Source organism: Echinops telfairi, unplaced genomic scaffold (genome assembly GCF_000313985.2).
Source record: "Echinops telfairi isolate 266 unplaced genomic scaffold, ASM31398v2 ScPeMD7_31;HRSCAF=116, whole genome shotgun sequence".
In the NCBI taxonomy this organism is placed as follows: Eukaryota; Metazoa; Chordata; class Mammalia; order Afrosoricida; family Tenrecidae; genus Echinops; species Echinops telfairi.
The window spans coordinates 44,635,242-44,659,631 of NW_022103928.1; the positions used below are offsets into that span (position 1 = coordinate 44,635,242).

Below are 24,390 nucleotides of genomic sequence, written 5' to 3' on the forward strand. Positions count from 1 at the left end.
CTGGAGAGGGGCCCAGCTTCTCATTTCAGTGGAGCATGTGTTAGGCCCAGGCCAAAGCAGCAACTTCACGTCAATACTCGGGCAGTTCCTACAGCCCTGGTGGTGGCATGGTTATGTGTTGGGCTGCTAACCACAAGATAGCAGTTTGAAACCACTAGTCACTCCACAGGAGAAAGATGAGGCTTTCTGTTCCCATGAAGATTTACAGTCTTGGAAGCCTACAGGGGCAGTTCTACCTGTCCTACAGGGTCTGTATAGGGTCACTATGCATCGGAATCCGCTCAGTGGCCATGTGTTTGACGCTCTGTGGTGGCAGGAACCCCATGACACTGTGGGCTAGACATCAGGCTGCGAACTGCAGATCTATGGTACAAAATCACTAGCCAGTCTGCAGAAGAACAATTAAGGTGCCTGTCCCTATAAAGATTTACAGTCTCAGAAATCCTCTATAGGATCACTTAAAGTCAAACTTGACTCAATGGCAGTGGATTTGGGTTTGGGGGGTTATGGTGCCAGGCAACCGTCCACTCTACTTGGTTTCTCTAGTTTATCGCAATCCTAATATTTCTCCCAAAGTAGCCTCTTCCAGGAATCCCCACTGCCTCTACTCCCTCTCTCCTCTGAGAGCTCCCAGCACTTGCTTTTCTATACACCAGGCTCCTTATCTTACGTTCCGTGTTCTAGGAACACCGTTTCTCTTCCCAGAAAAGGGATAGGCTCGTCCTTAACCACACCTTCTTCTGCACCATGACTGAATGGGTTCATACATTTATTTCTGTTCCCTCAGCTCCGTTTCCCAAGGACAAGAACTAACGCTTATGTCTTTTGCAGTTCTCCCAAGCGCTGAAATAGACAATAGGTGCCCTGGTAATATTTATTGGCTCATTGACTAGTGGACTATTGCAAAGCAAACATGTTGGAAAGGTTCCTTTACTATTTCTTAATGGAAAAAGAAGCACCTCCAACAGAATGGGAGACGTCCTTCTAAAGCCTCCTGGCAAGATAAATAAAGGTTGCTGGGGCAATAACTACAGAAAACACTTCTCCCTCTCTCAATCTCAACAAAGCCAAGGCCGCTCTGTCTCCCCATGGTAACCTCTAGCTGCCCTTTCTTATCACTGAGGACTTCCTCCAATCAGGCCAGGTGCCCATCAACTGGGATGGGGCCAGTAAGCGTGGCCTCATACCACAGAGGAGGGCAGCCTTCCTGCTGTATTCCAGCAGGCCCCCTGCCCGGCCCATGAACACAGCCATGCTCCCGCTATAACTGGTCCATCGGCATTTGTAAGAGCATCCTCCTAAAATACAGGGGAACTCTCACCACTGGCTTCTCATCTCAGGTATGAAATGGGAGGATACCCACTTGGGGTGAGCAGGGGATCAAGGTCAGAGAAGGGGCTTAGCCCTGGCCTTGAACATAACAGGGACACGTGGGGCACTATCCAGAGTTGCTAGGAAGATTCGACGGGCTCACATGTTATTTCTAAACTCGATCAATGGGATTCAACTTTCTCGATTGTGTGACTTGATGAGGAGACCGTGTCAGAGAAATGGGTATCCATGGAGATATAGCATTTGCCTCTTTGGCTGGCGCTGAGGAAACCAAGGGCCTGTGTTCAAATTCTGGAGCTCTCACCTCTCCCAGGTATGCAGAAATAGACACCCATCATTCTTGCCTCTGTTCTCTTGCTCGTCGAAGCAGACCCTGGCTAAGGGCAGGGGCTCAGGAAGCACAAACAAGGGTCGGGGCATGGGGCAGCAGAAAGAGCGGAGACGGAAAGGGATCCGCAGCTGCAGCTTCTAGTGTGGACACTTGGAGTTCGGTCTCAAAGGGCCCTCCTGAGAATGTGCACTGAGCACCCCTAGAGTCATGCTCCCAAAGGATGGGGATCCCACTCTCTGTCTCCTGAGGCTTCTCCCCAATTTACTGAGGGCAGAGATTGCATTCTGCTTCCAAGGTCTTGCCTAATATAAATCTGGCCAAGGCTGGACCTTGGGACTTATGTTATAATAGAAGTATTTGCTGAGCAGATGCAGCAGGGCCTCCAGAGGACGCTCACTTGGGGGAAGGGGCTGGTCTCCCCAGAGCTCTCCAAGCTTAATTCACACAAAGTCGTGCTGACCAGGCTAGTGTCCTTGGGCTTTCTTCAGGAACAGGTAGATGGCGGTCCATAGCTCACTGGTAGGGGAAAGGAGGACTAAAGGTCAAGCTTGAGCTCTGACCTAGAGAGCGGGTGGCCTCTTATAATGTACACAACACAGGCCACCGGCGAAGCAGTGCCCAGGACACACCCTCTCCCATTCCTTTGAAGCTTGCACACACACACACACACACACACACACACACACCATGTTACTGCTGCATTGGCACCTGGTGTTATGTGTCTCATTACTCTTGGCAGGCCCCTCAGATGGAGCATCGGAAACTTGGCTTCCGGCAGCAAGGAATGCCTGATATGCCCGGGGCTCCCACCCTCCCTCGGGCCAGGAGACTGCAAAGGGTCTTATGACCTTGTCTTATGACCCCAACATCACACCTACACCAGGGTCCAGAAGAAAGGGACAAAACTTGGCCACAGGCTAAGACAGATGACCTGTGGCCCGGAGAGACCTGTGGCCCAGGGTTCCTCCCCAGGAGCCCCTTGGGGGGAGTAGGTTTGGAGTCAGGTCCTTGTCTATGCACCCTGTATGTGGGTGCAGGGTTGGGTGTTCTATCTGCATGGCCCACATAAGCAGAGATGTTGTAGACTTATGAACTGGGTCCTCCTGGCAAAGGTACCAAGCACGGCAGAGCTGACAGGGGTGCCAGACGTGAGAACCAACCTTGCACAGTCACAGAGAACCCCAGGGAGAAGTGAGCCAGGAGAAAGCAGCCCTTTCTATGCCCTCATGGTCTCCTGGCAGCTCGGCCAGCAAAGCAGAGGGAAGCTGTTTGTCCCTCAGCCCCGCAGCAACCGCCCCACACAGAATTCAGACAACCGGTCACTGCTCTGGGTGCCATTTCTACTAATGGGGAGCTCTGGTTACCAGCCTCTTACCCAGGGGTGTTGAGTCTGAAGCTACACAGGCATATGGGATCTTCTTGGCTTTCACTAACCTAATCTTTTCTAGTCCCCAGCCCCTACCCCTTCTTAACAGCAGGGGCACAGGCAGCCTGTGTTCCAGTGACTCGCCAGGCTACTGAGCCTTCAGCGCTCCTGAAGCCAAGACCCAACTCCTTTTCCTGGCTCAGCAGTGGCCCCTCTAGAGCCCTGGAGAGGGTCCCAGCTTCTCATTTCAGTGGAGCATGTGTTAGGCCCAGGCCAAAGCAGCAACTTCACGTCAATACTCGGGCAGTTCCTACAGCACACTACCAATGCCCAAGCAAAATGATACACAGGCTCTCCACTGGCCACTCAGATCCCGCCTAACTCCAATGCGAGTACGTTTTTTTAAAGGCTAGGCTTACTGAGATGTATCATTTACACACAGTAAATTCACTTTGGGGGTGGGGGTAGATACAGGTCTGTGTTTTGACAAACACATACCCTTGTAAAATCACTAACACAGAACATTTCCATTGCCTCAAAGCTCCTTTTGCCCCCTTGCCGTCCACTCCTCCCGTGTCCTCAGTGCCCGGCAACAGCTACCCCTTTTCCCAATCCCTATAGTTTCACTTTGTCCAGAATTTCATATAAATGGAAAGCCTTTGGGATCTGACTACTTTCACTTAATAAAAAACATTTGAGATCTAGCCACATTGTTACATATTGTAATAGTCCCTTTCTTTTTTTACTGGCTAGTAGTATATTGTATAAGAAGCCCTGGTGGTGTAGTGGTTACATGTTGGGCTGCAATCCCCATGGTAAGCAGTTCGAAACCACTGGTAGCTCCAAGGGAGAAATACTGCGCTTTCTAGTCCCTTAAACAGTTACAGTCTTTAGAAACTCACAGGGAGTCACTATGAATTAGCAGTGACTCAATGGCAGTGGGTTTGATTTATTATACTGTATGAATGTATAAATTTGTTCTTTAACCAAAAGACATTTAGATTATTTCCACTTTTTGACAACTATGAGTAAAGCCACTTAAAGCATTTGCACTTACATATTTGGGTGAACACAAGTTTTCATGCCACATAAAATAATTCCTGAGAGTGACATTGCTGGGTTGTGTAGCAGCTATGAGCACATCTGTGAGAAGAGACCTTGGAGAGCTCAATATCAACAGCCAGAACAAGGCCGAGCCTTCTCAAGCATAAGTTCAGGTTGAAATTGAAGAAAATTAAAGCAAGTTCATGAGAGCTAAAATGCGACCTTACATATATATATCCCACTTGACTTTTGAGAACATCTGAATAGTAGATGTAAAACATTGAACACTAGTAACAGAGCATTGTTAGCATTACAATTCAGTGTTCCCCTCGTGTTCAGTGGAGTGTAATTAGTGTTCAAATGGATTTGAATGCACGGACAAGCTGTGGGATGACATCAAGAACATCATACATGCAGAAAACAAAAGGTCACAGAAACGGCAGAAAAGAAAGATGAGACCAAAGTGGGTATCAGAGGAGACGCTGAACCTTCTTCTTGATAGTAAAGCAGCTAAAGGAAATGGAAGAAATGATGACTTAAAAGAGCTGAACAGGAAATTCCACAGGGCAGCTGGAGAAGACAAAGAAAATTAGTATAATAAAATGTGCAAAAGCCTGGAGTTAGAAAATCAATAAGGAATAAAGTACTTAGCATATCTTGAGCTGAAAGAACTGAATAAAAAATTAAGCCTTTAGTTGCAATATTGAAAGAGTCTATGAGCAAAATATTGACACAGGAATAAAAAGACAATGGAAGGAATATACAAAGTCACTCTATCAAAAAGAACAAATCAATACTCATCCATTTCAAAAAGTAGCTTATGATCAGGGACCAATGATACTGAAGGAAGCAATCCAGGCTGTACTAAAGACATTACTGAAAAACAAGGCTCCAGGAATTGCTGGAATACTCATTGAAATGTTCCAACAAGCTACTGAAGCACTCACTTATGCCAAGAAATCTGGAACACAGTTATCTGGCTAGCTGGTTGGAAGAGATTCATATTTGTGCCCATTCCAAAGAAAGGTGACCTAACAGAATTCGGAAAATATCTAACATTATCATTACTACCACATGTAAGTAAAGCTAAACAATGAATGCAAATGATCAAAGTAGAACTAGTGCATTCACATTATGGTTTTGGTGAGGAATATTGACTATACCAGGGACTGTCAAGAGAACAAACAGTTATGTTTGGGAAGAAGTAAGTCCAGGACACCCCTTAGAAGTGAGGGTGGTGAGACTTGGTGTCATATGCTTTGGACATGTTAACAGGAAGGACCAGGTCCTGGAGAAGGACTCATGCTTAGAAAAGTAGGGGGTCAGCAGGAAAGAGAAAATGACTCTCAACTTGATGAGTTGACACAGTGGCTGCAATAATAGGCTCAGCCATGGGGGGGGGGGGGAGGTTTCTAAGCAGCACTGATCAATATTTTGCTCTGTTGTAAATAAGGTTGCTGTGAGTCAGAAATGACTTGATAGCATTTGACGATAGTAAAAGCCCAGATGGCCTGAGGCTGTTGGTACAAAAGCAATTCTGGTGAGAGTTCAGAAAAAAGCGTGGAGAGCCATCTATCCTTACAGAATACATATGGTGTCTAGATGGCTGCTTGTTTAACTTCAAGCCTTTAAGACTCCAGATGATATATCTTTTAATTGGCAAGCACCATCAGCTTTCTTCACCACCTTTGCTTATGCACCCATTTTGTCTTCAGTGATCATGGCGGGAAGATGAACATCACAGAATACCAGGTTATTAGAACAAAGTGTTCTTGTGTTGAGGGATGACTTGAGTAGAAGCCCAAAGTCTATCTGCTACCGTAATATTTAACATACCTATATACTCGTGTCTAAGCCGAAATTTAAAGCACATTTTTAATGCCGTTTTTTTTTTTTTGGTTAAATTAGGTGCCTCAGCTGATATTCAGGTCAGCTTATACTCAAATATATATGGTATAACTAAATGTACATAGACCTATATCCCTACCATATATTAATAGATTTACATATATACATGCCTATATCTAGACCTCATAAACATTTTTTTGCCTCCTAGTTCTTTCCTCTATTTCCTTTTACTTTCCTCCCATCCCTCTATCCTATTTGACCTTCATTCAGTTCTCAGTATTCCTCTCAGCTACGTTGCACTTGATCAAAGCCCACCAGGCTTTCTACATCCTCCTCACATCAGTTTTAGAGCCCTTCTTGTTCCCTAAGGTGGTGCTCTTTTATGCAGCGGCATATAAGTTGTTTGCGCTACATTCGAATGTTTGGTGGAAGATAGAAATTGTGATACACTTGAATATTGAATACCTGACTGAGAAGATTTCTAAGCAAGATCTTAAAGGGGCTCATGGTGTGTTTTTTGTTAACACCTGGTAAAATAAAAGGAAAGAGATGGACTTAAAAATGAAAACAAAATTTAAAGAGATTAAGCCTGTGATTAGTCGATGGATGTACACTACAACAGAAAATTCATCAGCTTAGATAAAAGTCCTTTGCTAGGGTGTTTTACAAATATTTTCTTTTAGTCGACCACTAGTCTTTTTTTTTTAACAGGGTCTTGGAAAGCTGCTATTTTAAATTTTCATGAGGTCAGGGGTATCCTTTGTTTCCCCCTTTCTAAGAATCAAATTTGAGTACTCTGGGACTGTGGGATGGATATTATGTGGGCTCAGGAGATTAAGGGCCAAATAAGAAGAAGCAGGATATGTACAGAAGTCGTCATGGATATTATCATTTTGTCATGTTGGAATATACAAGGTACATGAAAAGGAGGGAGAATGAAGTGTAGAAAATGAGTGAAGGGCTTACAAATGCTGCGCGTAGTGAATAATAGATGCTGAAACTGTGGACTGAATCAGAAGACAAATGGCAAAAACCTGATAGCACTCCTCCCACATCAGTTATAGAACCTCAGTGAGGCAAGGGTAGAAAAGGGAGATGACATGGCAACAGAGTGTACTCACTTGGAGACAATAGAATCTGGAGCTCTCTCCAGTCTTTCTCCTCCCTCGTGGCACTTTCCTATCAACTGATCCTCAGCGACTACTGTCGGGGTTAGCCTTCAACACGTTGGCCAGTAGCAGTAAGATGTGGAGCCTTTGAAATGAAAACAATGCAAAGGAAGAGGCAGCATAAAGGCGGATCTATAGATAAGCTATGTGGGAAGAGACAGGAAATGTCCTAAACCTTACCATCTTACAAATTGCTGGGCAACCTTATCTAAATACACAACCTTGCTGACATCGAACCAGCTCTAATGAGGGTTGAAAACAGGAGGAATTCTAGACAACCCAGAAGCCCCATCTCTTCCCTATTTTCCTCGACTTGAGTCGCTGTCTTTTTACTAAACACACACACACACACACAATAGCTCTGGTGTTATGTGATATTTTATTATGGTCCCTAACTCCCAGAATTACTGTTGTTGGGAGCAGAAGCAAACCCTGGAGTGAGATTCAGGGTTTTCTTTAAAAGGATGCAGTCAATACTTCTGTTTCGCAATGGGATCCTTGGCTCCCCTTTGTTTGCAGCTTTCCCTCCTTTTTCCTTCCTTCTCCATGGAGGGTCTCCTATAAATCATTCGGAGGCAGGTAACCAGTAGGACTCACAGCCCTCCCTCGTAGTTGAACAGGAGAACAAAAGTTCAGGGGGACACCATGGAAACCAGGCTTGTAGTGGATGCCAGACTTCTCCAAGCTGCCTGATTAGAGGCATCCCTAATCTCATCCACACTGTTCTCACTGGCCCTTCACACTGAGTGTATACAGAGGATGCCAGGTGATGTGTTGGGTCAACACTGTTGAGTCAACAGAGCCACAGGGGTGCTGTGTTAGAGCCCCATGGCAGCTGCCAGCACACCAAGGAGGGAATGCCCAAATTGCTGCCAGTCACCACCTACCCACAGAGACTGAGCAGAAAGTGGAGGTGGGCAAGAGCTAAGGGCAGAGCTTAGGCAGGTGTTACACCCACATATAGATGGCCATGGCTGCCTCCTGCTCTGCTAAGCCCTGGACATGACCCCCTCCTTCTCAGAGCCCTTCCCAAATTATCCACAGCCCACTCAACCCTATTGAGTTCACAGCTGGAGGCTAGGAGAAGGAGAAGCCCCTCCATGATTGGCTAAACATGCAGGATTATCCAGTGCCTGGAGGCCCAGGAACAAACCAGGGCCCTGGGGCAGAGTTGGGCACTTTCTGTATAGCCTATGTGTGTACAGGAGTGTCCTCAGGATCCGGAGAAGGTGCCAATAGTGTAGGGGGGAAAAATCTCAAATCAGAATATTTGGATTTAAAAAAAGAAGAAGAGGATTGTGTCCTGAAAATCCATGAAGGGCCGGACATACTGGTGCAGACTCAGCTTCTGATTTGGGCGCCACAGGGCAGGAGCGTGCTCAGCCCAGGCTCTCCCATGAGGGCGTTCTCAGAGCTTTTGAGTTCGGTTTGATATGTGAACACATCCTCCATTGAAAGCTGGAGGAGGAGGAAGCAGAACCCCTTAAGGAACAGAAGCAATGACTCTGTTTGAGACTCTTTGGACCATGGATTCTTAACTTGAGTTCCAAGGAATTTGAATTATCCTTATTTCAGAGTGAAAGGATAATTGACTGGTTTGTATCAGATTATCAAAGGGTCCTTGAACTATAGAAAAGATTATTGATCTTTTATAGACTTTAAAGATTATAGACTTCCCAGTTCCAGGGATGTTTCCCAAGCAGCTAGAATAGTAAGCATGTGATTGTAGACCAAGAATCCCAGGAGGAGCTAGAGACGGAGCAAGGATAGCCACATTCTAGAATGAAGCACCACCCAGCCCGGCACCATCCTCACAATTGTTGTTGTGTTTGGGCCCATTGTTGCAGCCACTGTGTCCATCCATCTAAGTAAAGGTACTTTACCAAGCCCTTTTCCAAGGACTAGTCCCTCCTGAGAATATGTCCAAAGTATGTGAGGGGAAGTCTCCCCTTCTTTGCTTCTAAGGACTACACTGCCTCCAAGACAGATTTGTTTGTTGTTCTGGGAGTCCATGGCCCTTTAATTTTTCTTCATCGATATCAAAATTCAAATGCATCCATTCTTCTTTGGTCTATCTTATTGTTTCTTCAACTTCCACATGCACATGAGGCCATTGAAAACTACCATGGCTTAGGTCAGAAGCACCTCAGTCTTAAAAATGATATCTTTGTTTCCCAATACTTTAAAGAGATTTTATTTTAACTTTAGAAGAGTTTGATGGGTATATACTTCACATATCAGTTAATTCAATAGTTCAGTCATATTAATAAGAGCCAAACAATCATCTCCACAATCAACTTTAGAACATTTATTTCCTTCTTGTACCTATCATCATCAGTTCTCTACTCCCCTCCGCCCACACAACCTTCCTTGCCATACCTCTCAAGAATCCATCAATGGAGTGGCTCTACCCATCCTGGATTTCCTATACAAAAAAATATAGAAAACAAAACACAGAAAAATAAATTAAAAACACGACACTCTGCAGGATAGCAAGGCTAGTCACATTCCTGGTCCGTGGTCAGAGGGGAATCGCTGGAGGCTTCCTCCACGTGTGGCCCCTGCAAAGGGATTTGGGGCTGCCCCTGTCATCTATCACCTTCCAAAAACTGAGTGTTCACCACGTATCCTTGATCACACAGTTATGCTTCTTCCAAGTGGGCCCAGTGCATAGCTCCCTCAGATGGCTGCTTGTTCCAAGACAAGCCTTAAAGACCCTGGTCACTGTTCTTTCTAAGCAGATTTACTCAATATACTATGTTGTTTGGTCTCCTGATTGCTACTTGCATGGACATTGATTATGGATCCAAGTAAAATGAAATCCTTGACAACTTTAGTCATTTCTCTGTTTATAATGATGCTGCTTATTGACCCAGTTGAGAAGATTTTTGTTTTCCTTATGTTGAGTTGAAACTATTTTAAAAGCTGTACTTCCTTTGATCTTCATCAGTAAATCCACTTTGATTTCAGCCAGCAAGGTTGTGTCATCAGTCTATAAGTATGTGCCTTCCTCCATTCCTGACGCCATGTTCTGTTTCATGTATTACAGCTTCTTGGATTATTTACTTAGCATACAGATTGAAAAAGTATGGAAACATGATTCCACCCTGACACATATTTATCGTGATTTCAAACCATTCAGTATCCCCTTGTTCTGCTTGAGCAACTACATCCTGGTCTATGGACAGGTTCCACATAAGCACATGTTCTAGAATGAATTCCCATTATTCTCAATGTTATCCATAGTTTGTTATGAGCCAAACAGTCAAAAAGCCTTTTCAAAGTCAAAAAAAGGTAAAGGTCTTTCTAGTATTCTCTGCTTTTGATCAAAATCCAACTGAGATCAGCAATGACATTCCTCATTCCGCTTCCTCTTGTGATTCTGCGTTGAACTATACTTTTCCCCATAGAAGCATAAAAACTTTACAAAGTATCCTAAAAGCAGTTTGTTTTCCAATAGAGTTTTCCACCCTCTGCATGACCATTATACCTTGACTCTAAGGTGACCGGGTATTTTCCAACATGTTTTTGAATAATTATAAAAGATGGTAAGACAGATTCTTTGATAATCCAAAATTTTACTCAATTAACATGAATTAGGAGTAAATTCAAATATGACCAAGGCCAAAGCCATTCAGCTTAAGATACTCATGCCTCTCCTGGGACAAGTGTCCAGAAATTCGACAGCTAAGAGAAGCACCAGGTTATGTAGGGTGAAGGCAGAGGACACCAAGGGAGGGAAGCTTGCGTGTGGGGCACCAGCGAGTCTGCAGACTGGGTCTCAGTGTTCTTTGGAGCAGGTGGCTGGACGTGAGAAGGAGCCACTCAGAGAAGCTGGTGGTTGCTGACATGTTCTAGTGCCTGGTGACCCAGAGTAATTCAAGGAGTCTCGACACAGGACTAACTGCCGTTGACTGCAGGAAGAGATACGTCTATCAGAGGCCAAGCAGGGGAATTGAAACTTGGGTAGGATAGGAGATGTTTTCCCACAGGTGCAGAAAGGGATTGAGAGAAACAGGGCCAAGACCATGGGGTGGGGGGCGCTTTGCCATGAAGATGAGAACGAGAGCTGATTGTCACTAGCCGTCAGAGACGTACAAATCAAAACCACATTTCATTCCCACAAGGGAACAATAACAAATGTGGGTGAACATATGTGGAAATTAGAACTCCGTACCATTGCTGGTGGGGATGCCAAATGATATAGCTGTTCTGGAAAACAGTGTGGCAGTTCCTAAAATTAACTAAAAATGGAATAACGTCTGATCCAGTAATTGCATTGCTGGGAATATACTCAAGGGACTTAAAAGCAGTAACATGAACAGACATATACATATACACCAATGTTCATGACACAGCATTATTCACAATACTCAAAAGGCAGAAACAACCTAAAGGCGATCAATGAATGAAGAGATGAACTTAATGTGGTATACGTATAAAATGAAGTGCTACTGAGCCAGAAAGATGAATGAAATCCCTGATTCATGCTACAACATGGATGGAGCTTGAAGGCATGTGAGGTAGTTAGTTTATTGTGCCAACCTGGCCTATAAACACATGTGGAGTTAATTGAAGGGCAGAGGGATAAATGGCTCAGTGAGCCTCGCCTTTCTGGTTCTCAGGTCTCTTGCTCTCTGATGGTCGGACTAGGGTGCAGCTGCCTTAGCCAGTTCCCTGCTTCAGCTTGCAAGGCTGCAAGACATCCCCAAGGAGAAGCCGCATGGACCTACCCCAATGCAGCCCTGGGTGCTGGAGCAGCGGTGTGGAGACCCCTGCCAGCACTGAGATGTTTACACATTCACTGACTCAGCTTTCCTCCTGCAGTGGGCATCATTGCCTCTGTTTTGTGAGATGGAGGAGGACTTTGTGGACTGGTGTTGGACATATGGGTTAATGGGTTAATGTTAGACTTGTGGGCTTAGTCAGCACTGGGTTGGGATGTTTTCTTGATGCGCACTTAACCTTTATATAAAACTCTCTTTCATACATGTTTCTGTGGATTTGTTTCTCTAAAGTACCCAGACTAGCACAGCATGATTCTAAATGAAATAAGGACACCTATTGTGTACAAAAAAGATTAGAAATGAGAGTTTACTAGTAGCTACCAGGAAGGTGGAGAGGGGGCGGAGTTATTGCTTACAGCACTGAGTTTCTGTTATGGTGATGGAAATTTTGCATTAAGGAAAAGAAGTGCATGGTCAATTAATGTAATTGATGTCAAAAAGTTGTAAGCTACAGAAAGTTGAATTCACAGGTGTGTGATATACTTACCGCCCCACCCCCCACCCCCCACCCCCCCAAAAAATCCAGCTGATGAAGTCGCTTATGCGTAATCAAATGCCTCATCCTTTGAAGTCATCTTCGGGAATTGGTCTGTATGGTTTTTAGTGCTTCTGTTTACCTCCTAGTTAACTGTACAATGCCTGAGGTCTTAAAAACTTTCAAATAGTCCTAGATGGTTTCTGTTCACCAGGAACAAGAGCGGGGAAAGGAGAGTCAGGAGGAAATGGAATGTGTGACTAATTTCCTTGGTATACAACTGCCTCCCTTGCTGTGAGCCCACAAGAACTGCAGGGTGCCCAGCTACCATGACTGAGCAGTTTTGATCAAAGATTCTAGAAAATAATCCTGATCAAAGTGGAGGGTGGTGGCAGAATATGGAAGATATTTTCCAATTCTCTTGGAATCCAAATTTTCTGAAGCCTTTGAGACTGAACTCTGGAAACTTCTCCTGAGGTTATCTTTAAATCTGAAACAAAAATATCCCCTGAAGTATTTTTTTTAAACCAAATAATAGTTTAACTTATCTAGTAAAGAATGTTTGCCTTGAGCATCTTGTTCTTTTGGAGAATGGTCTATATGAGATTAAACTGATAACTGTAACTCAAAACATCAGAATAGAAACTTAGGGGCAGTGAGTTCTTGGAAGAACAATTTGAAAAGGGGGAAAATGATTGTAAAACTTGAATGATTTGTCCGAATTGAACATGTAGAAATTGTTGAATTGGCATATGCTTTGCTGAATATATCCCAAGCAACAACTAAAGAATGGAAACTAGAAATTGTAAGTGTATAAAATGAGACTGTGTTGTGTTAAATTAATGGTTCCAAAACCTGGCTAATTATCTGAATGACCTGGGACACCTGAGAAAGACCAGAAATTACTACCATCCACCACACTGCTGAATCAGAATTTCCGGGGCCAGGGCTTGGAAAACTATGTTATCAAACTCCCAAGAGATTCCTATTCCCAGCCAGATTAGGTTACCACAGGCTTAGAAGATTGTTGAGTTCCTTCAGGCTCACATATTCTGCCCAATGTGTTGGGCGTGACTCAGTAGAGAGGGAGATTGGAGATTGCCCTGATCAAGCATTTCGAGCAAAAACCACCCGGGAGGAATGGAGTTAGAGAGTTACTAAGAGAGCATGGAAATGTCCCTAAAAATGTGGGGACTCCTCAGGGGCTTTCTGGACGCAAGAGCCTAGAGCAGCTCCTCAGCTGGCCTGGGACAGGCCCAAACCACGTTTATGAGACAGGTCAGCCAAGCCTGTCTCTTGCCAAAGGGCTTTAAGGAGCCCCCATTGTGTTACTGGGATCAAGGTCTTGTCTTTTCTGCAGAGAGAATGTCTCTGGTTAGACAGAGACATCTTACGGACTCTAGAAAGAGAGATCACAATGTGAAGGTCGGTCCCGGCAATGGCTTTCACAAGCACATGTGGTTTGGTTTGGTTTTGTTTTCACCTCAAAAAAAGTTTATTAGTATGATTAAAAACATTTTCTTGAATGATGACAGAGAGTAAGAGCTTCTAAACATGGAAGAATATCAGTGGCAATACCTCAAAACCAGTATTTGGAATTGAATAGACAGCTTTATTGCCTGTCTTCATTTCATCGTAAACAATCCATTTATTGCTTCCAGGGGAAGTCAGGACTATTGCTTTGTCTGGGGATGAGTCCCTACTGTAGTTGAAATATAAAAAAATATCTTCCATCATAATTGAAGTGTGGCCTGTATTACTGAGTAAAGAGTGATAAAAATCCTCAAAGAGTGGGGTTGGTTTTTTTTAAACATTCCTTTTACACACTACAAAGAAATAATTAGTATTTTGGCTTTTTAAATTCCTACATGAAACTTGAATGGTAGTCCCCAAACCCTCCCCAGCACATAATTTGAACACAGACCCTCTTCAGGAGAGCGCGTTCCTGGGACAGGCTCTTAAGACTGGGTACGCCGTGTGTTCAGACTGGCTTGAGGACAAAGATGGCGTCATCCAGAACATAGTAGTCATCGTACATGTCGCCTTCGCACAGGTACGGCAGACTTGCCAGACAGGGCCTGTGCAGGATGCAAAAGACCTCAAGAAAACAACGCAAGGAGCGCCAGTCCAGGATGAAGACGCCGGGGGCCAGCAAAGGCCCACGTTGGGACTGGCAGGAAGAAAGAAGAAATATTGCACAGCGACTCGGTCGGTTTGGTTATGTGGCTATTTCACCAGAGTACTGATAAACTATAAAATCTTTTTTTTTTTCATTTATTTCCATATTCGCTCAGAGCTTCCTAAACTTGCCCTTAACGTGATTATATCTAGGGAGGTAGTTTATGTCCAGGGTCAGTTAGCATATCTAAGGTTAGGAAGGGCCACCCATATTGCATGTTGTATGGGCTTAGTTTTAAATCTCCCTTTGAGGTAGTCAAAAGCATTCTCAAGAGCAGTGGTTCTCAACCTTCCTCACGTCGAGACCCTTTCATACAGTTCCTCATGTGGTGGCAACCCCCAACCATAAAATTGTTTTCGTTGCTACTTCATCACTGTCATTTTGCTACTGCTATGAATCTGGCGACGGCTGTGAAAGGGTCGTTCGGCCCACAGGTTGAGAACCTCTGCTCAAGAGGGCAATGGGCAAGAGCTTCACCCATGATTGTTAGGTCTCTTGGCATAGCTTGGTCAAGGTTCTCTTCCAAGTCTGATTCATCCTCCCTTCCTTGGTGATTGAGGGTGCCAACAGGAATGAAGCTTGGCATCTATTCCTTGTGCTTGTGCTAATCTCCGGGTTATACTGGTGACAAAAGAGGGACCGTTATCACTTTGTAAAGATGGCGGCAGCCACGTCTAGAGATAATTTCCTTAAGGAGAGCTGTGCACACCTCCACTGCTTTTTCCATCTGTAGGAAAAGCACCCCCCCCCCCCCCCGTCTTGGAAAGGTGTCCATGCGTATGACACCCTTGAGCTGGGGCCTAACTATAAAGTCCAGCTGCTGCTCCTAGCCAGGAGAAGGAGAAGACCCTCAATGCTGGGGCTTGTTACCCAAGCGTGTCTCACGGCCCGGATTACTCGTTAACAGCGTCTTCTCTGCCAAGGTGGGAGACTGATATCTCCAGCAGAGCCATCATGACTTCTCTTCCAAAGTGAGAGCCTTGGTGGAGGGCCCTCACCACCTTCCAAGCCTGACTTTTTGGCAAGAGGAGATGCCAGTTTAACTTATGTGGCCTACTGTCAGTGTAGATGCCTCTTTTACTAGTAAGGTCAAGTTTGTTTCTGGCATTTGTCAGAGGTCCCCATTGGTGACCTAACTTTCCTAACGATGCACCTTCTGAAGTCCTCAGCCATCATGCTGACCATTGACCTCCCCACAAGGTGCTCTGGCGGACTCTAGAGGAAAGCGGAAGGGAAATCGAGATCCTTTGAGGGTTTGTACCTCAAGGATAGTCTGCCTCAGGAACTCCTTGTTCTTGACAGTCTGTCCGGCTCAGCCAGGGGAAAACCCCAAGCCAAATGCCACTCTACCAAGCAAGCACTCAGCAATCCAGTATATGGGGCAAAGAAGAACTCTTGTCTTCCCCTCCCGAGGTCACTCTCACTCCACATGACCCTCTTCCGGGTCCTCCCGAGGGAGAGACAGCACAAGCCCCTCCTCTGTGGGCACCCACTCCGGGTGAATTGAGCAACGTGGGGGGAAAATTACTCTTCTCACTCCCAGCCTCTTAGAGCAAATGTCACAATTTTGAGTTCAGAACCAAAATGTGACCTTTTCCTTCTTTGCCGGCACCCCAGACCCGAGGCGTTAAACCAGTTGTGCTCGAACAGTGGACCTAGCAGGTCCCACTTGGAGGAGGAGGGAGCGGGGCATCCCCCCTAGCTCTGTGGTCTCCCTGGTTCCAGGGACCGGACAGAAGGCCCATGACTGGCAGGGGTTAAACCAGGCCCAGGAGGCAGCCCTTTGTTTTCCACCTCACATCAGTCTTTCTCTGGGGCCATTTTTTAAAATTTTATCTGTCCTTCCTTCTGGCTCTGGGCAAAGTTCACGCCAGTTGAGCCAGACCATGCCACCCCAGCTCGTGGCTCCCTGGGGTCTGGAGCTCCTTGTGGCGGCCTCGGGCAGCAGTTCCTTTTGCTCCTGGAGCCTATTCACTTGGCCTGGCTGCAGTCCCGGAGAAACAAAGGCCTGGTTCCCCGCAGAGGCTGAGAGCAATTGCTAAGTCGTCCTTCAGAGGCAGCCAAAGAAGAGAACAGCCTTGAAAGAAGGAACACAGAGGAAATCTGTCCCTCCCTTAACCAGACCGCTTTTAATTAATGCCACGCTTGGCCCTAGCGGAGCCCAGAGGAGTCCCCAGAATAAGGGCAGATCCATTTCGCTCTCGGGTCCAGGCCTGGCTTCTCCCCGGCAGGGCTGTGCTGCCAGCACAGTGCGCTCCTTTCCTCTGAGCTCCCCCTGCACTGTGTCCTCTGTGGCACAAGATCTGCTGGCACGTTACCGTTGTTTTGTTGTTACTGATTCATCTCCTCTTTTTCCTAACCAGATGGACAGGTACAGGCTTCATCATACGCTCCCTCCGGCACCAGCTCCCCATTCGGTCTGTGGAAGCTGCTCAATTGCTGTGATTTGCTAATCAGTTTTCTCCGCACACTTGAGTGGCAATTTATCCTATTATCCATAAACCAAAGGGGTCTATTGAAGTCACAGGAAATTATTGTCAGCGTTGACCAATCATCAGCTCCTGAAGCATGACATCCATTTTTAAAGAGGAAAACTTTTAGAAATATCGTTCTTACCTATTCTGCTTTTTGGGTTTTTTCCCTGAGACATCTCAACTCCTCTCACCTTCCTTTGTCTCCCATGAAAGTGTCTTGGTCCCTTAAAGAAAACCTTAACCAAATTCACTGCCATCCCAGCCAAAGCCTCTTCATAGCAAGCCAATGGGACAGAGCAGAACTGACCCTGTGGGTCCCCGAGCCTGTCACTCTGTACAGGAGTAGAAAGCCCCGTCTTTCTCCCAGTGGTCTCTTAAGTGCTGCCATGTATCCCAGAAAAGCCACTAGTGGATGGCTTTGAAGAACAGAGATGTATTTTCTCACAGTACTGAGGTCTTAACGTCTGAATCAGGGTCTTGCCCAGGTAGATTCCTGAGTGTTCCTGGATGGTCCATCCATAACATCTGTCTTCTCTCTGTGTGCTTATTTCTCTGTCCAGTCTGCACTTTTGATCATTCAGAATGATTTGATTGAGAACCTACTCTACTCAGGTCTGAACTAATTAACATAAAAAGAAACTCCTATTTCCAAATAGGATGACATCCAGAGGTGTAGGAACCAGGATCCCAAACATATATTTTAAGGAGACACCATTTAGTTCAGAGCTCCCACCCCGTGGTCCCCCACATTTATGTCCCTCTCATGTTCAAGACACATTCACACCATCACATCACCCCCAAACTTTTCCCAATGCAATGTAAACTCTACGTCCCAGATCTCATCTTCTGGATCCTGTTGCTCAAGCATATGTGAGACTCTGTATGTGCTCCATCCTGGGGAAAAGTTCCTTTTTAATCTGTGGGCCTGTGAAGCTTAAATGTAAATTATCTGCTTCCAAAGAAGAATGGCAGGACAGACACAGGGTAGACATTTCCATGCCCAAATGGGAAAATCTGGAGTAAAAGGAAATGTCACATAGGTACCAAGCATGTCCAAAGCCCAGCAAGACAACCTTTGACACTAAACCTCCATTTTCCATGTACAGCTGAGCAATGGCTCCACCCTTCAAGCTCTGGACATGGGTCATGCTCTCTGGATTTGAGGCAGAGGCTCTTGACTCTGGGCATCGGTACCATCTTCCTGGCCCACTGGGATGGAAACACCCCACTGCTGTGGCTTTGGGCCATTCTCCTGGTCTATATAAATGGTGATCCCACCCTTCAACATTAGATGGCTTCTTTCACTTGACTCCCTGGAATGGCAGCCCTGTCTCCTCCCACTTTGAGTAACAGCCCCATTCTCGGTCCACTTGAGCAGCAGTCCAACCCCCGGGGAATCACAGGGGTGTCAACCTGACTCTTTGAGGGCTAGGAAGTGAGGCATCCATTGTTTAGAAAACAACAGATGTTGACAACTGTGAGGTGTAGAAAAGTAATGTGGCCATTTGTCCTGGGTTCCTCAAAGCTGAACTACCCATGGGACTGCCTGGGCCGAAGAGGACACATAGCATAATGTAATCTATCGTGGCCACGTGGTGAGCCTGATGAGAGTCTGCCTTTAAGGGGGTGGTGTGTCCCCTTGGGTCATGAAAACTTTATATTGAGACTCCTCCCAAATCTTTCTCTCTAGATCTCATTTGTATCATTTTGTTGTTGTTATTGTTACAGAAAAGCTGTTATCAAAGGTACGGTGATTTCCGTGAGTTCTATGAATTGTTCTAGCGAAGGGTGTGACCCAAAGGAGTTTTCCAGGTTGACTAGTGTGAAGTGGAGGGAGTCATGTGGACTCGGGAGCGTGTAGCTAGTACCCTGAGGTGGGTAGAGAAAATAACTTGAATTTGAGACCAGCAGCTCCGATGTGGGTCATGTAAATCACCTGAGCTTGCAGCCAGTACCCACAAACCTAGCCCCATATGGGTGGGGCTGGGAGGGAGAAGAGCTACCAGTCAGTTGGGTCTGAACTGAGTAGAGACAGGAAGCTTTCCATAGGAGCCATCTGGTCTGCGGTGTAGGATCTGTTACTCATCACATAGTTTGGCATTAGAAATGGCTGGTCATATACTCCTTGGACTGGTTTGTGCAGTTGGTACAGTTGGTAGGATTCATTAATACCACCTTAATTCATAATAACCAAGAAATTCCATTGAATCATCTTCCTACCTACTGAATTCCAGGATGCAGACAACTCTCCTTCATTTGACTGTCTCTGCCCATTTCAGTCTAAGTTGATAGGGTTTCTACTGCAGTGATTGATGAGATCCATCAGCTACAGAATAGTCTATTTATCCAGAGATTGTATAATTATACCATTGGGGACAGATCCAGGACATGTTTCCTCAGTTTGTGCAGTAGATTCTGTAAAATTTAAGTTCTGGTTTTGTTTTTTTTTTCAAATACAGTTCATCACTATATCTACATCTTTTCTCTTGCATTTTACTTTAAGCAACAAAGAGACACCTTCATATCCAAGGTTTTACTTGAAAATCTTCCAGCCAAAAATCCAAGTTCATCGCTTACAAGTTCCATATCCCCACAAAGCATTCAAGCATAATTCAGATAAGTTCTTTGCCACTTTACCAAAAGGATCACTTGTCTTCTGATGTCCAATAACATATTAATCATTTTCTTTTAAAGCTTCTGTAGAAGCACATTCAATATCCACATTGCTAGCAACATTCTGTTCATGGTAATATAAGCTTTCCTCAAAGCTCTCCCTTATTGTTAAACCTTCACCAGACTCACCTATAAAGTTCATAATTCTCCCAACAGTCTCTCCTAAGCTTCCTGGGCTTTACTACAAAGCACATCAAAATCCTTCCACTTCTACTTATTAAACAATTGAAAAGCCACTGCCATCATTTAAGGGAGCTGGTGGAAGTTGCCTAGGTACCCTCACAGGGTCTCAGGAAATGGGTGGTGGCCAGCTGTCTGCAGCCTGAAATGCCACCTGCCCTCTTTATTGTCCCACCTGTCAGAACCCCTGCACTTAGCTCTCACACTTGCCTCTGGCCCAGGGACTCTCCACCACAAGAGTGAAGGCAGTAGCAGGGAGCAGGAAAGAATGTGCCACCACAAGCTCCTCCTGCAGGGCCACCAGAAGGAGTCAGACTGTGTGACAACCCTGCCAAAGAGTTGTGGAGGGTATGCCACCCCCTGGGGACTGCAGCTGGGCAGGCCCTGGCTCTGCAAACTACCAGGAAACACCGTCTTGATTCCTGGTCTCCAGCAGAGCCCTCTGGCAGGCCCAACGACCCCACCCTACTTCACTCCTCCACCTTCCCCTGCCAGCCTCTGCCCCAAACACACAACTTGGCTGGCATCGCTGTGAAACTGGAGCCTAGCCCTGAGAGAGGCTTGGCTTGATCCAAGGACCTCCTGGTGGCCCACTTCACCCCCCAGCGCCCTGCTTTGAGGACTGGCTGAAATCAGACCTGCTCCTGCTCTTCCTGGTCACTCTCCTCTTCCTCTTGTCCACTCACCCTCCGCCCCCGCCTCAAAGCAGGGCTTGTTTCTCAAGACCTTCCCGGGGAAGCTTTATTTATGTATTTTATTCAAAATAGCTTGAACTTCCCTGACGGGTGCTTTTTGTGTTTTCTGTTTTGAGCCCCACAAAAAAGACAGACCAGGAGGGATAAACCTTTCTGTGTCCTCTGCCTTCACATGGAGCAGACAGCCAGCAGAGCCCACCCTCAAAGCTTGACGGCATGAAACTGTCCTCTAATGGCCACTCCAAAATTCGCACTCAGGAACCAAGTACACACCTGGGGTGTGCGGAGGGAGAGACGGCATTTAAATGAACTGCGGTGCCTCTCCTTTCTCCCCTGTTCCATTCCCTCCCAGCCTCAGTCAGGGGGTCATGTCCTCTGACATCTTTAGAATTTTAATAAATAAAAAAAATGTTTTTGTAAATATAGTTGCTTGTAAGATGAGAGATAACGGACCCAGATTCTGCCTCTCTTGGAAAATAAATCTTTGTGGAGCAGCATTATATTCCGGCTGGGTCACCTGGATGTCATCGGTAACGGCTCCCTGGCCTCGATTCCAGCTGGCTCCCAGGCTACAAGAGCTCAGTGGTAGCGGACACCACCCTCCTGCGAGGCCGACCCCAGGATGTCACAATTCTCTACTGGCACCACTGTCCCCTTCCCTTGCCCATCTAAATCTTCACTTCTCAAGTTTCCGCTTATTCTCTGGAGTCCGCGTTGGCCTTTGTCTTCACAGCAAATTCTCACTCCTGTCATTCAAACGGGGAACAGGTATGAAGGTGTCACCATAGAGTCATCCTGCAGCGCCACCAGAAGGAGTCAGTTTGTGTGACTACCTGCTGGACTTTTCCCCTAAACAGCTGTGGAGGATGTGATGCCCCCTGAGGACCGCAGCTGGGCAGGCCCTGCACATTTGGTTCATCGAGTGATGTCTTGTCTGCTTCGTAATACAAATAGGACGTGACTTTTGCAACCTATAACAGGTCTCTTGTGAATATTTTGTTAATTTACCCATGCCTTACCACCATGAATATGTATGGGTAACAACCAGGACAATTCTTTAGCACAGTGCTTTGGAAAGGAAGACACCAAACAATATCTGGCACTGGAGGAAAATAGTATGTGATACGTGTGCGTAAGACGCCATCTTCCAGGTAGTGTCTGTACTATTTGAGCACCTCTGCCAACAGGGAGGCTTTTCTTCAAAGCAAGTTGAATGATAAGGGAATTTCTGGACATAACTGATTCCAAAGGATTAGACATATGCTTACCAAAGCTTTTCATCAATATTCAGATTCCAACACTATTGATGTTGGTCATTTGAACTGCTAAGCACTTAGTAACAAAAGATGCGTTCTCTGCCTTCCTCACCTGCAGCCAGCCTTCTGACAGCTTTCTGGTGTTTCCTTTTCCCAGCTTCCGGCCTCTCCTCGTCTCCATCTACACCCACCCAGGTGACCAAGCAGAACACGTTTCCCCTGGAATCCTATAAGCATGAGCCTGAGCGATTGGAAAATCGAATCTATGCCTCCTCTTCCCCTCCGGAAATAAACCAGAGATTCTGCCTACCTTCCTTCCAGAGTGCCACCCACCCAGCAGCACCACCGCCGGTGGCTGCCTCCAGAACGGTAAGTTGCTCCTTCCTTCCATCAGTGGTGCCCACCATGCACTCGCACGTCGAAAAGAGGGCAGAGCCACTGTTTCACACTCAGATGAACCTGTCTGCTGAAAGGCAGATGAGGCTAATTTTGGGTGTTCCTGACACCTGTTGTCATCGTTCTTGACAGAAATCACAGGTTTGGAACATTTGCCAGGGCATGGAAAGCAAATAGTATCAAATGAGAGATGGTAACCTCTGCTCAATCTGGGACCTGAGCAGAACTTTTCTTCTCAGAAGTCCGCTGATGCTTCTTTAAAAATAAAAAATTATTGGGGGCTCTTACAGCTCTTCTAACAAGCTGCTTGGTCGATGATAGCTTAATTGGAATTCACCTTGATTGGAATAGGAGAGTGAAAGCCATAGGCAAAGTAAAATATTTAAAAACGGGGTTTTGTGCTAGAGCTTTAAGATGGAGCGTTTATCATTCACTGGACCACCCGTGGAAAGGCAGGGGTTTCAGAGTGGAGTGATGAGGTGCTGGAACAGATGTGTTTGCGTCCTTCAAAAGGTGAGCTCAGATCTTGTTCACAGCAGCAGGAAGATGGGAGAAACCCTAATGTAGAAGAATGGATGGAGACATTTTGGCACATGTACCAATGCCATGCTGAGAAAATGAGGAAGCCATGAAGCACTTCATGGCCTGGATGGATCACAAGGTCATCATTTTGAGTGAAATTAGTCAATGACGGAAGGACAAATAGTGTATGATGCCATTGTTTATAAGAAGAAGAAACCAAGATTGATTTCCATCTAAAGGGAGCCAACTTTGGAGGTGACCGAGGGAGGGAGGACTTGGGAGAGAAAAGGAAGCAGTATGCTAGAGGGTTAACAGCTAGTAACGTGGGGAAGAGGTTTATAAAACACAAGGGAGAAGAGAAAGCAGGGAGGAGAGCGTAAGCTCTGAGGTGGGGGCCTCGACAAGCCACGTGAACACAAAACTGAGGGTCAGAACTGGAACACCCCACCCCCCGATACACAAGTTTTAAAAACTAGTATTAAAAAAAAAAACTTAGGTTAGATGGCGAGTGAGTATGAATGGTGGACGCTGGCTTGAAGACGGCACTGAGGCTTCTACCTCTCAGCGCACAGCCCGCAGTGTGGTCACCGTATGTAGCGGAGCCTGCTGAGTGCATGTCCATGCAGCAGGTGCACTAGCGCAACAGGGTATGGTCCTGTGCTCCGCAAGAGTGTAGCAGCCCTATACTGAAGTTTGCCTAACTTGGATAACTACGTAATTCATTTTTGAGAGAAAGATTATGTATTTGTCATACCGAAAAATACACTACTATTGTCCTTGTTCGTTCAAAGATGGCTATTTCTTGTCATGTTTACTAGAAAAAAAAGTCTTAAAAGTCCCAGAGGATTCATTGCAAGGTACTTCTTCTGTCTTCCAGAGCTAACAAACCTAAGTAAAAGTGGAAAGTCATTTGAGTGCAGATTGAAAATGGAACAAGCCATACACAGTCCAGGAGGTCGGGAAAGGAAAGCCATTGTTGGTCTGAGCAGGGCCCCGGGGCTTAGTGGCGCCACGTGAGCTGAGCCTTGAATAATTGCTGGCAGATGCCTTGGAGTTGGCGCCACCACATAGTAACCCTAAGTACAACAGAACAAAATCCTACCCAGTCCGCCGGTATCATCCTCCTGTATGTATGCTTCAATGTTTGAGTCCATTGTTGCAGCACGGTGTCAATCGATCTAGTTAAGGGCCGCCTTCTGTTTTGGTCTGACCCTCTGCTTTAGCAAGCATGATTTCACTTTTCAGGGACTAGTCTCTTCTGATAACATGTCCAAAGTACATGAGACAAAGCCCCGCCATTCTCTAAGGAGCTTATAAGGAGCTTGCTAGCTGTACTTCCTCCCAGAGAGATTATTTTATTATTTACCACCAACACCACAATTCACAGGTATCCATTCTCCAGTCTCCCTTATTCATTGTCCAAGTTTCACATGCCTATGATGCAACTGAGAACACCATGGCTTGTGTGAGATGCACCTTGGGTCCTAAAGTAGTGGTATCTGCTCTTTCACACTGGAAATGGAACAACATTTATTTATTTTAAGAAGTTTATATTTAGCGTTAGCCAGCTGGGCTCGCTTTAGAGGATTCCAGTTTTGTTGGCCACATCTAAAGCGTCATAGTCAGGAGCCAGTCGAACATAGGCCTTCTCACCATCAGGCCC

General features: G+C 45.8%; 1 protein-coding gene across 1 annotated transcript in view; it reads left to right on the forward strand.

Moving 5' to 3' along the window:
- Positions 1 to 24,390, forward strand: part of PRKAG2 (protein kinase AMP-activated non-catalytic subunit gamma 2) — a 312,641-nt gene that overhangs the window by 202,313 nt on the left and 85,938 nt on the right. The window contains exons 4-5 of the mRNA XM_045290146.1: positions 21,967 to 22,178; positions 22,745 to 22,808. Coding sequence (XP_045146081.1) covers positions 21,967 to 22,178; positions 22,745 to 22,808 — 276 coding nt within the window. The remainder of the gene's footprint in view (positions 1 to 21,966; positions 22,179 to 22,744; positions 22,809 to 24,390) is intronic.